The sequence below is a fragment of the Lampetra fluviatilis genome, chromosome 4 (genome assembly GCF_964198595.1).
Source record: "Lampetra fluviatilis chromosome 4, kcLamFluv1.1, whole genome shotgun sequence".
Taxonomy (NCBI): domain Eukaryota; kingdom Metazoa; phylum Chordata; class Hyperoartia; order Petromyzontiformes; family Petromyzontidae; genus Lampetra; species Lampetra fluviatilis.
In genome coordinates, this window is record NC_136278.1 from 14,413,490 (window position 1) to 14,425,827 (window position 12,338).

Consider the following 12,338-nt stretch of genomic DNA (forward strand, 5'->3'; position numbering starts at 1 on the left):
CATCTAAAGCGCAGAATGACAGGCCACAACAAACATCTCCATCTGCTCACTTTCATTTTTCGATTTAAAGCTTTCGTGACTGCAGGGATTCATCTTCCTGGTTTTTTTCGGTAAAGTCACGTAGAAGGGAAGTAATAAAATAATAAAAATAAAACATAATAAAATGAAACAATTCTCACGACGTTTCGGCCACAACGCAAGCAGCCGTCCTCAGGTGAAGAATGAGACAATCCAAGCTAGGAGCTTACATATAAGCTGGGTTGGGGGTGGGAGAAGAGCGCCTTAACAAAAAGAATGTGCATATCAAGAGGAATTTAGCATATACATGGGAAATGCGCAGGGGGCGGGGGGGCTTCAAAGTCATACCATGCCCACGCACTATGCAGGATCAAGAGCACCAAGGGGGGGTGCAGGGATTAGCATTAACAAAGGAAAGGAATGCCAATGATATGTAGCTGCAGTTACTAAACACCGTAGAAAACTAAAAAAAAATCCGTGATCTGGTACCGTCTGTAAAAGATGTGGTTCCAGACATACAGCACCCTGGTGTCTACAAACTAAGTTGCCTCTGTGGTAGCAGTTACATTGGACAAACCAAACGACATGTCTCGGACCGCATCCGTGAACATAAAGCTGACCTGAAACACGGTAGGACAAACACCTCAGCCGTGGCAGATCACTGTTACAACTCAGTGGGCTCACATGACATTGACTTCTCCAAGACAGAGGTTCTCTGCAAGCCACCTGGCTATCATGAGAGATTCGTTCATGAGGCGATCCACATATACAAACACAGAGACAATTTTAATCGAGAAGATGGATTCTGGCTTAGCAATCATTGGAAGGACGTAATAAACCATTTTGATACACATTAGGGTAGGTAGAATAATACATAGTGTTATGTTGAAATGTGGTTTATTGCAATACAGTATATAATTTAATGTTGGGTTTATCTATGGCAGTATATAGTACGGTATATGATCGGTTGATGTAAGAGAATAAAGTTTAGATGGAAGCATATTATATAACTTTTACGACGTAGAATTGTAATGTATTACTTGCTGTTAGTAACTCAGCTTATTGTAGAGTATAGTAAGTATACTGATGGTGCTATGCAGTTTATATTTTAGTTTTTTGTATGTAGTTTATACTTTAGTTTTCTACGGTGTTGTTTAGTAACTGCAGCTACATATCATTGGCATTCCTTTCCTTTGTTAATGCTAATCCCTGCACCCCCCCTTGGTGCTCTTGATCCTGCATAGTGCGTGGGCATGGTATGACTTTGAAGCCCCCCCGCCCCCTGCGCATTTCCCATGTATATGCTAAATTCCTCTTGATATGCACATTCTTTTTGTTAAGGCGCTCTTCTCCCACCCCCAACCCAGCTTATATGTAAGCTCCTAGCTTGGATTGTCTCATTCTTCACCTGAGGACGGCTGCTTGCGTTGTGGCCGAAACGTCGTGAGAATTGTTTCATTTTATTATGTTTTATTTTTATTATTTTATTACTTCCCTTCTACGTGACTTTACCGAAAAAACCAGGAAGATGCTCACTTTCATGCACACACACTCACTCCCAGCACAACGCGACTCGACTCATTACATTTCGCTCTGCTGAACAAAATAGTTCCGGCGATTCTGTTTGCAAGTGCGAGTTCACTTTTTAAGTCGATGTAAAAAATATATTATGGAAGCTGGTTCGTGAGGATGTTCGTAAGTCAGGTGTTGTATGTCGAGGACTGCCTGTACACAGTTCACCACCAAACACAGCCACCACATCTCTGTAGTGGTGTCGGTTCTCACCTAGTTACTCACCGATGCACTCTAGTCACTCTCTGACCAGCAGTCCATCACCTCCTTATCACTCTCATACTGCTACTGCTGCAATGGTTACGGTTCCTGAGAACTTCCTCCATACGTTGAAGACTTGGTCGACAAAACTGACTTTTGTCGAATCCATACAGAGTTCAACAGCCACACTGCAGGTCACCTTACTTCTATTTCTGCTTATTCACTCGCACTGCTTGACTTTTAAAATTCCGTCCCAGTTTTTTTCCCCCAAGCTCTTGTAACAACCTTGCTCAATCAAAAAAACACGTTGCACTCCTATGACAACTTCAATAGTGATCGTTGTTGGTGGCAATTTGACATTTTGAACCTTTGGGCCTAGGCTCAGCAATTGTGTAAAATAAAATACTCATGTACTGAGGTTCACATAGACTGAGGCAAGGCCTCAGGCGAGTAGCCATAGGCATGCCCCGAGAGCCACGGCCGGGCTGAGCTGCAGAGTACACTGCAGGGGGAGAGAGATAGGGGTACCTTTCACGCGAGTGTGGCTGCCGACGTTTGGGTCAGAGGTCACCACACAGGGCCACCAGGGGTGACCCGCCACCTTGCTCCACACGAGATCCCCTGGAATGTGGCGCATGGGGGCCCGGCACTGTTTGCCACGGCCTACCACACCCTGCACACAGCAGCACAGGCAGTCACAGACACACGCTCCAATCATCCATCAGTAGTATAGAGCACTGTACAAGCAAAGGGAAGACTCTCACAACACAATGAACATTAAACGGCATTCAATATATACTGAAACTCTACTTCAGGATACATTTAACCCAGCAGTGTCTGTTTAAATGTCACATCGTGCATTTTGCCCTTTCTCAGAATACGTGGTTAACCAGTGGCATGATTTAGAGAGGTTGCACACTCCTGCAGGATGCACAGTTTGCATTGTTTAAAGAAATGCTCATTGATCCAGATGACCACCATTTGGATTCAATTAATGTATTCACATTAGTGATGAAGCAATGTGTGTTATTTATGTTTTAATTACCCTCAGTTCACCAGAGCAGCACAATTTCAGCATTTCACAAGTTCATTTCCCAGTCTCCTCTGAGAACACAGCTGCTACATGACTCTGCAAGTCGATGGGCAAGAGAATGGGAGACATCTTGGCAGAGTAAAGCCTTCACCCAAGCATGCGCACTGTGGGTGGAGTAAGGATTAGCGATGCTGTAACGCCCACTAGAGGTTGCAGAACAACAGAAGCCTGACAAACGGCACGCTGTGCAGGCATACAAGTCTACACCCTTACAAAAGCGCAGACTCATTGGGGTTCAAATGGCTTACTCACAGCACTGTTAATCAAGCAAGAAACGCATGTATAATCAACTTGGGTGGCAAACTACACACCTTTGGGCAAATGACTGGGAAGTTTGGAATAGAACGTGGCATTACAGGCAATCATGAGGAGGTTGCAATGGGTGGGACAGTGGGACACGTGTACAGGATGGAAAAGTGCAGGTTACAGAGACCGGCAGTTGAATTTAACCCAGGCGTTAGTGACCAAAGCCCAAGGACAGTCACAATGAGACTTTAAGAGCAGACATTGAGGGTCGGGTCTCAACTGTGCAACTGCTATGAATCTAGCAGAGTTGACAGCAAAGGCAAGAGCCGTCACATCCTAAACTTGAATTGATATTTGTAATCAATGTTAATTGTAAATTACTTCTATTAACATTTAATTTAATTATTTTACAGCCGAGACAATTACTTGGGTTACTTGCGAACGCAAAACACGGAAAGAAATCTGGAATGCGGCTCCGCGACCTGCACGATTACATCTTCATGACGGCATGAAGCACGCGCTATATCGCGACACAAAACAATGTCCTGCAGGGGCCACCACATCGCAATAGCCACGATTAAATTATCAGACTCTGCAGGAATGGCTCACATGGATTTTTAGAGGGTGGCATGAGGTACATGCTCATACAAATTACATTACGCGTTCGCTTCTGGTCTTTTATAGGCGGTGACACACCACGCACGCCTCGCATAACACGTGCGGTGCTGCACACACCAGGGGATGTGGCTGTCCTCTGCTGCTGGGGATCGTGAAGCACAGGAACCGTTTATCATTTGCCTTATTTTCACATTTTCCTGGGCGAGTTAAGGTGACCTAACCAAGATTTTAGACTCGCGTAAAAGCAGTTTTTTTCACAGACAGTGATGGCAACTGCATTGGTCCCATCAATTACCAAAGCATAAATCCCCCATGAGACCAGTTGCACTGCCAGAAGAGGCCACAAAAATAGAGACGTCTCTACTGGAAGAGGTAGCATAGTCACATGGTTACCCAGATGCCTCATTTAATGAATAACCAAGGTGAAACATAACCACATCTGTCACGGCGCAGTCGGGGAAGGGGACTCCAACATCCAGACTGGCAGCACATGGGGCTCATGGGGGATGCAAGGAGTGAACAGGCGAGAAGGACAGGAGGGGGGGCCCAGTAGGGAGAGGAGATGGGGCAAGGGAGAGAGCACAAACAGGAGATCAGGGTGAACAATTGGTCAACCCAGAACCCATACAGGTCAAGGTCTGTGACCTCCACACAGGTGCGTAGCAGTCAGGGGACAAGGGATTCTGTAACCCAGTCGAAGCCCTGGGAGGAGTGCAACAGCAGCATGCAGGCCTGCAACAGAGTGAGGCTTCGGACAGCGGGCATGCAGCATGCGCCCTTGACACTCACGTTGGAGGTGCAAGCATCACGGCAACACCATTGACTCGCTACAGGTAAACGTCACGTACATGTATTCATGTATTGGTTCAAAATCATGAGGGTGGCGGTGGCGCTGGGCAACACATAAAGCATCCCACAAGATTTAAGACGACCAATCCTGTGAGCCTTGTCACCAAGTTTGCAAAGTGGTGCAGCAGAAAGGAGAACATTGAAACTAGATTCCACAGGTCCATGAGGGTCGTGCAGTAAGATGGCCAGAACACAGTGCGATATAGACAAGCTTTCAAGAGACTGAGTTACTCATCCAAGGACCTCCAGAAGTATGAGGCTAAGGGTGCCATGGAAGATGTTAAGCGTTGGCTGGATGTAGGATATGGATAGAAATGTATAACAGAACCAACAGACAAAGCCACAAGGGTATCAAATTAGGCTTGCTTAGTTGACTGGATGGGTGCATTAATAGCCCAGTCAAGGGAGTGCATCTCCTCAATTTTCGACATGGTTCGTAATATTTTAAATGCACACAATGCAGTCATTTAGGGCACTTCCAGTGAGGTATGGCAACCCTGCTACTCGGTGTATTTTGATTTCTAAACCTGTAGAGCTCAGTCATTGCCATCTCTCCAGGTGACAATGGGAGGAACTTCATGTCCTGTAATTTTCTTTTTCGTATTTTCTGCCAAGTAGATATTTTAGCGGAAAATGGTTAATGTCCAGACCAATAGCACTTCAGTCAATCTTAATTATATACTTGGGCTGAGCACTTTAAACATTATTATACAGTGCCAAATAGCAGTTACATTTCCACACAGATACCCAACTACAAATAGCGCTACGCTTTTAAATCATTACAGAAGGCTGATAAGAAACACTCAGCGGTGTCAGTGAAAGGTTGAATGTATCTCTCATGGGAAGAGATCAACCTTGGTGGAGACAACATTAAAGGTGTCCTGTTTATGCTGCCCCGAGCAACGGCAAGGATAATGAAAGTTGTCCTGACAAAGCCAGCATGCACGAGATGAGAAACGCACTGTAACTATTGGACTCTTCGGGGTCAGCAACAAAGCCTGAGGCTCACAGAGTCATGCTCAAGTCCCTAATTGGCGCACACTTAAATCACAACTGCAAGGCGCAGCGCTGCACACAGGGTACCGGAAGAAGCCTGGAGTTGAGCAGCGCACGCGTGCAGGCGGGGCTTCCACGGACACAGCACCGCCCCCCAACGCTGCCAACAGTGCAGCTGCTGCTTATGCCCTCGGCCCACTCTATCCCAGAGCACTAATCCCCATATCCATCACGGCGCACACACAGCACTGTGCCGAGTGGGCCCAGGCCAGAGGAAGACTCATATAGTTGAATTGGCCACAACAGCATCACCAGCCTCGTGCACGCACGGGGGAGGCCCGAGAGCCATAGAGCCACACACGCAGCCTGCTTTAAGACAAACATGGTCCCGGCAGGCGACAGCGAGCACGGCGGGTGCGGTGTCCTCGCCTCGTGAGACGCGTTCCCTGTCCGTGCGGTGGTACTCATCACGTGGGCACAGCACCCTCACCAGCCACACAGCAACCATTGCACTCAAACCTGACCGGCTCGCGCTCTCACAGACCAGGACTACACACACCAACGGTGAAGGATAAACAAAACGTTAAATGGGTGTCTGGAAGAATTGCCGTTATCGTTTGGGTATGAGGTATGGCAAGTGTGAGGATGCAGTCGACTAGATTGAGCGGTAGGAAGATGGTTGATCAGCTCCAACCCCTAATCGTCTGCCCCTCACCCCATTGCCTCGCGCCCCCTTTTTAATGTTTGCTTGCTACACTGTACACTTCTGATGTCAGTGCCACCCACCTCCACGTGTACCCTTGTGCCCTGAAGCAGACAACACTGGAGTTTTCAAACAAAAGTTAAACTGCTCCATTTGCACATTGATTTATTTATTTCAGAATTTAGGAAGTAAATGTTTGTCCTGGTCTAGAGTGCATATGTGAATAAAACAGAATGTCGTTTTTGTCACATGTTATGGTACACCTGCTCAAAGTAAACAGCGCTTCATCAACTTAAACTCCAGATGTTAACCCAGTAATTCGGGCTCCACAGCTGCTGTTCGCTGTGCTCACCTTGCGCTTGGGCCCGGGACGTGCTCTGGACCTGGGCCGCAGCGAGGACTCTGGCTGGGGCGAGGACTCGACCTGCAAAGAGGGCCCAGGAGTGGTTGAGGGCCCGGACTGCAACGTAGGAGGCGAATGCAGCGAAGACGCAGGCTCAGGCGAGGGTTCCGATTGGATCCCCGGTTCAGACTGCAGTGAGGCTCCGGGATGATTCGAGGTGTCAGAATTAATCACGGGCATGGGTTGAAGCGTAGAAACGCACTGTCTTGTGGGTCCAGAATGGAGTGAGGGCACAAGATGGGATGTGGGAACGGCTCGTAACGAAGACCCGGATTGGATCGTGGGCTCAGGCTGATGCGAGGGCCCGGTGTGGAGAGAGGGCCCTGGGTGGTGAATGGACCCTGCGTGGTGGACAGGCCCTGCGTGGTGGACAGGCCCCGGGTGGAGCGTAGGCTCGGGATGGCCAATGCGAGGGAGTGGGAGCATGGATTCGGTTTGGAAGAAGGGCATCGGTGGAGATGTGGAAGCAGACTGGAGTGAAGGCCCGGGCGGAAGTGTGGATCCAGCCTGGAGCGTGAACAAGGACTGGAGTGAGGATCTGGGTTGACTGAAGGGTGCATGCTGGAAGAAGGGCGTGTGGTGGAGTGAGGGGCCGGGTTGGAGTAAGTGTCCAGGCTGGCCGTGGGGCGTGGGCTGGACCAGGCCTCTGTGCTGGAGTGGATTCCCAGATTGGCCCGAGGGCCCATGCCTCGGCTCGACCGCCCACGGGTCGAGGCTAAAGAGGCCACACCGCGCCGCGTCGGGCTCCGCGGAGCCGCAGTGGCCCCACACGCGCTCCGCCAGGCTGGTGAGGGCGGCGGACGCGCGGCCCTCGGGGCCCAGGGACCCCGGCGCCGCGAAGGCGCGAGGGGGTTCACGGGGCTCGTGGCGCTCGGCCACGCGGGCAAGGAGGCTGCGCTCGGCCGGCTCGGACGCAGTCTCCTCTGCCCGATGCAGGAGGCTGAGCTCCCGCAGGGCGCGTTGCGCCTGACGCGGATCCAGCTCGGGCAGCAGATCTCCCGCCGCGTCCTCCTCCTCGTCCCCCTCGGCCCCCTGCTGCCCCGCGTTGCACAGCGCCGCTTCAAACTGCGCTTTGCCGTTCAGGTAGGTCTTGGTGATGCGGAGGCGGATCTCAGGGGACGTGGACTTCTGGGGCACGGGCGGGCAGGCTTCGCCATCCTCCTCCTCCTCCCGCACATCCCCATCCTCCGCGTGCTGCTGCCGATGCTGCTGTAGCTCCCGCGCCTCGTCCAGGCCGGTGCAGAATCCGGGCGGGAGGAACGCCGAGTCGTGAGCGGGGCCCGCGTAGTCGCTGTGCCCGTTCCTGGGCGCGGGGCCCCCCCAGCCCTGGTCCCCCCCGCAGAGCGCAGGAGCCGCGGGGAGCAGGGAGCGAACGAGCAGCGGCGGCAGCGCGCGGTTCAGCGAGGAGCCCTCCATGCAGTGGCGGCGGCCTCCGGCTCCTGCTGCTGCTGCTCGGCGCTCACATCTGTGGGGCCGACACGAGGAGGGGGGAGAGACGGCGAAGGGAGACGCGGGGTGAGACGCGGGCCCGCGCAGCCTTTGTTCGTCACTGGCGGCGCGGAGCACAATGGCCGGGCCCCGGGCTCGGGGTTGAAGCCGCGCGGGGCAAGGGCGGCCATCGCCTCACTCACCCTCACGACTGCCACTCACCACCACCACCACCACGACAGTCACCGCTCACCGCCCTCACTCACCATCACCGCTCACCATTGTCACTCAACGGTAGCGCCGTCAAACACCACCACCCCAGCACTCACCATCACCCAGCGGGGCCGGGACCCACTTGGGGTGGGGGGGCACAGCCCCGCTCCTCACACTCATTAAGTCCCCCCGCCCCTCAACTCCGCCCCCATCTAGCCCCGCCCCCATCTAGCCCCGCCCCGAAGAAAGCCCCGCCCCCTCCCCCAGAGGCGCCTCGCAACATGGCGGCGGGGGCTGGGGACGAGGGGCGGGGCCGAGGGGCGGGGCTCTCGCTCCCCGCTCCCACTAACGGACGCGGGGCCCCTCCCCTCGCCACCATCGCTGCAATGTGCAGTGAGGCGCGGTACCGAGCATAGAGGGACGCGGGAGTGCTGCTGATGCCGCTGATGGCGCCGCTGCTGCCGCCAGCTCCTTCGGCCGCTGCCGCCACCGCCGCTCGCCTCGGAGCGAGGAGGAGGAGGCGCGGGAGCGCGGCCCAGGCTCCCCCGCGCGGCGTGCCCCGCCCCGCCCCCTCGCCGTGACGTCACGCCTGCCCTCCTCACCGCTCGCGAGCGCCACGCCGCTCGCTCGCGTCCCGGGGCGGCCCGGGACCCCGCGCAGGGGGTGCGGGGACGGAGGGGGTCAGGGTCGGGGTCGCGGGAGGTCGCGGCCACGGACCCGAGATCTGCGTTTCCCGCGCTCCCAGCGAAGCTCCTCCCGATCGCTCGGTCAGAGGTCAGAGGTCGGGGGCTGCGGGGAACTCGCGGCCAATGGGAGAGAGCCCGCAAAAGCGCGGGACCAGGGGAATCGATTACCGCGCTTCTCTGGAGGAATCGCGCGCGAGAATCGATCAACTGACCATTCAGACTGCATGCGAAGTTTTGTGCACTTCGCTGTGAGAGGTGGTGCACAAGCAGATATTACAAAGGACGTGTTCCTCAAGAGCACCCGCCACAACATGTACACCGTCGGCGACGTGAGCACTGTCACCTTTTCCACTGAAGACATTTCTCAGCCTTGCTCAATCAAAACTGCATGACCGTGAAGCCACGACTCAAACAAACTCACCACGTGCCTGGGGGTGAGCCGTGGCCTCAACAGAAAGGGGAGGGGCCTCAACAGAAAGGGGAGGGGCCTACAGAAGGGGAGGGGCTGAAAGGGAAAGGCGCAGAGTCGAAAGGGGACAGGGCCCCAATCAGGATGGGTTGGGCCCCAGAACGCAGTTTGCCTTTAATGTGGATAAAGGCAAACTAGGATTGTATTCAAGTTCAACACAATGCCACTAGATATCGGGACAAATCAATTTCTGCCAACCCGAACATATGCCAATTCCCAGGAGGCATAGCCCTAGACCAGCCCGTCATCATAGCTTACATGCAAACGTTTTACATTCTATGCACATGTTCTTCCGTAAGTTTAGACAAAGCGAGAAAACCCACAAATGAGACGAGAAAAAATACTATTATTCATAAGAAATGAATCTAATCGCTGGGGATGGTTCATTGAGCTGAGGTTGGCTTGCAAGTTCCCGAGCAACATTCAAATAAACATGACTTAATTCTAGACTTGTCCAATTAAACGTGGGAATTGCAACCGTGGTCAACTGAGCAACACTGGAAGCAAAGCTGCTGCATTGCTGGGCTATTCAAGGAGCTTTCAAATGCATTCTTGTTGCTTGTGACACACGTACCCTGATTAGGTGGATGAGGTCACTTGTCATGGCAAGGGTAAATTCAAGAAGCCTGAAATTGTAAACGAATAACAGCTCTCCGTTTAATAACAACACTGTGATACTAAAGTAAAGATAAGTAACGCACATCGCCTTTAAATGTCACAATTTAATTTATGTCAGTTGGTGAGGGGTTTAACGAAATACATTTGCACAGATCATTACGGGACCTCACCCAAAAGTCTACTGTGAATTATATTGGCTGCGGAAACATTACGTGTTAACTCATCTTGGTTGTTTTCCATCTGAATGATATTCTTGAAATGTCTCGGTAATTTTTTCCCCAAAGGCCCAGAGCAGGCACCCAGCCTCGTCGTTCTTGTACAGACACGCGCCATGATCAGGTTCAATATCTCAGCTCCATGCAACTGTGTTGCAAAACAGAAGCAACACAAACTAGATTCGAAGCTTTCGTGACTGCAGGAATTACTCTTTGGTTCTTTCGGTAAAGTCACGTAGAAATAAATTAAATAATAGAATACGACGTTTAAATTGCAACACAAGCAACCATCATCAGGTACAAATGAATGAGAAAACAAACATAGTAAACTTGGGAATATAATGCAATACAACACAGAGCATCGGCCAACAAAACAGTCAACACCCCACCTGGTTGATTATAGCAACACACTATGAGACCTCCTTTACCAGTGGCAAAATATAGTAATAGGTTTTTACCCTTTCAACTGGTACAAAAACTGACACCTTTATACAAGGCATCATGTTTTCAATAACCACAACACAAGCAGTCAAAATGCAAACAAAAAGAAACAACTCTGATGATGATAATGATATGCACTGTCCTTAAAGTTGATTGGTCCACACCCGAGACAGCTTTTCTTAGAGCCTAGTCTCCATTGGTGTTGGACCAGATGACGCCAAAAGGCGTACTTCAAGGACAGTGCATATCATTATCATCATCAGAGTTTATTTTTGTTTGTATTTTGACTGCTTGTGTTGTGGTTATTGCAAACATGATGCCTTGTATAAAGGTGTCAGTTTTTGTACCAGTTGAAAGGGTAAAATCTATTACTATATAGCAACACAGTTCCTTGTGTTTAACAGAATTTGAAGACTGCAACAATTGAGAGTTGTAAATACCTATCATTAAATCTAGAAACAGTTTTATGAAAAAAGTAAAAGTGCGTATTGATATTGTTGTAAACTGACCCAAACACATCATCCAAGAGATGTGCCCCACTTAGCGAAGACACCAGCACATTTCAATCAAAAACTGGTCAAAAAGAATAAACCACCAATACATACGCCCAGGGTCTCAACATATTTGTTGGTCCTGATCATCATAACTATCGTGTATATAGGGTTTTGTGTGGATTTCATCTTTCATAAGCTGTTATATTGAGTCTTGTGAACATATCACATTGTCGTCACACATGAATAAAGCTCAGAATTGAGTAGACGCACAGTCGACTTGGGGACCCCTGATGGTGCACAATTCTCAACATGTGAACACCCTTGGATGGATGAGAAACACCAAAACTAGCAGTACTTCGTTCACACACCCACCACTTGGCCCACAAACAATTAAACCACAACTGGAAAAAAACGAGGCTTCATTTGCGGGAGATGGGGTTTGGTTGTGGAAGAGATTGCGCTGGTGCTGGGCGTGAGCAGTGGGCACCACTTCCTAAAATACTCGGCAGTGTTCCCAATGCCGCAGCCACACGCATTGAGGAACACGCGGACAGGAGAGATTCAGCCCCGACTTGTTGCGCTGTAAATCCCTACGTGGGGGCAGGTCTCGCCGTGTCATATCGCGCAACTCATAATTGATTAACACTTTGCAGGATGTCAACAGTGGGCAGTCTAACGAGAGACTCTCCTGCCATAGTAACGTGGATTGAACCCCTTGATCAGGGCTGCCAACATGGATATGCTCTGCCGAGTGCTCATTTAAGCAGAGAGCGACCATGGAAGCATTGCAGATGCCTGTTGTTGGCCAAGGAACGCTCGCAGCGTCTCGCACTTCCACAGCATCTCCCATTGTTCCACAGCGTCTCCCATTGTTCCACTGCATCTCCCATTATTCCACAGCGTATCCCATTGTCCCACAACATCTCCCATTGTTCCACTGCATCTCCCATTGTTCCACAGCATCTCCCATTGTCCCACAGCATCTCCCACTGTCCCACATCATCTCCCATTGTCCCACAATATCTCCCATTGTTAGACTGCATCTCCCATTGTTCCACTGCATCTCCCATTGTTC

At 51.0% G+C, this 12,338-nt stretch overlaps 1 protein-coding gene across 6 annotated transcripts in view; it reads right to left on the minus strand.

The window, feature by feature from the left end:
* LOC144931590 (uncharacterized) overlaps window positions 1-9,092 on the minus strand; it is a 36,494-nt gene extending 27,402 nt beyond the window's left edge. For 2 of the 6 annotated variants that reach the window (XM_078855633.1, XM_078855628.1), the window contains exons 1-3: window positions 8,748-8,932; window positions 6,649-8,164; window positions 2,320-2,464 (exon numbers count right to left, since the gene is read on the minus strand). In XM_078855633.1, coding sequence (XP_078711759.1) covers window positions 2,320-2,464; window positions 6,649-8,115 — 1,612 coding nt within the window. In that variant the 5' untranslated portion in view covers window positions 8,116-8,164; window positions 8,748-8,932. The other 4 variants (XM_078855632.1, XM_078855630.1, XM_078855629.1 and 1 more) reach the window with 4 other exon arrangements.
* Between the last annotated feature and the right edge of the window lie 3,246 nt (window positions 9,093-12,338).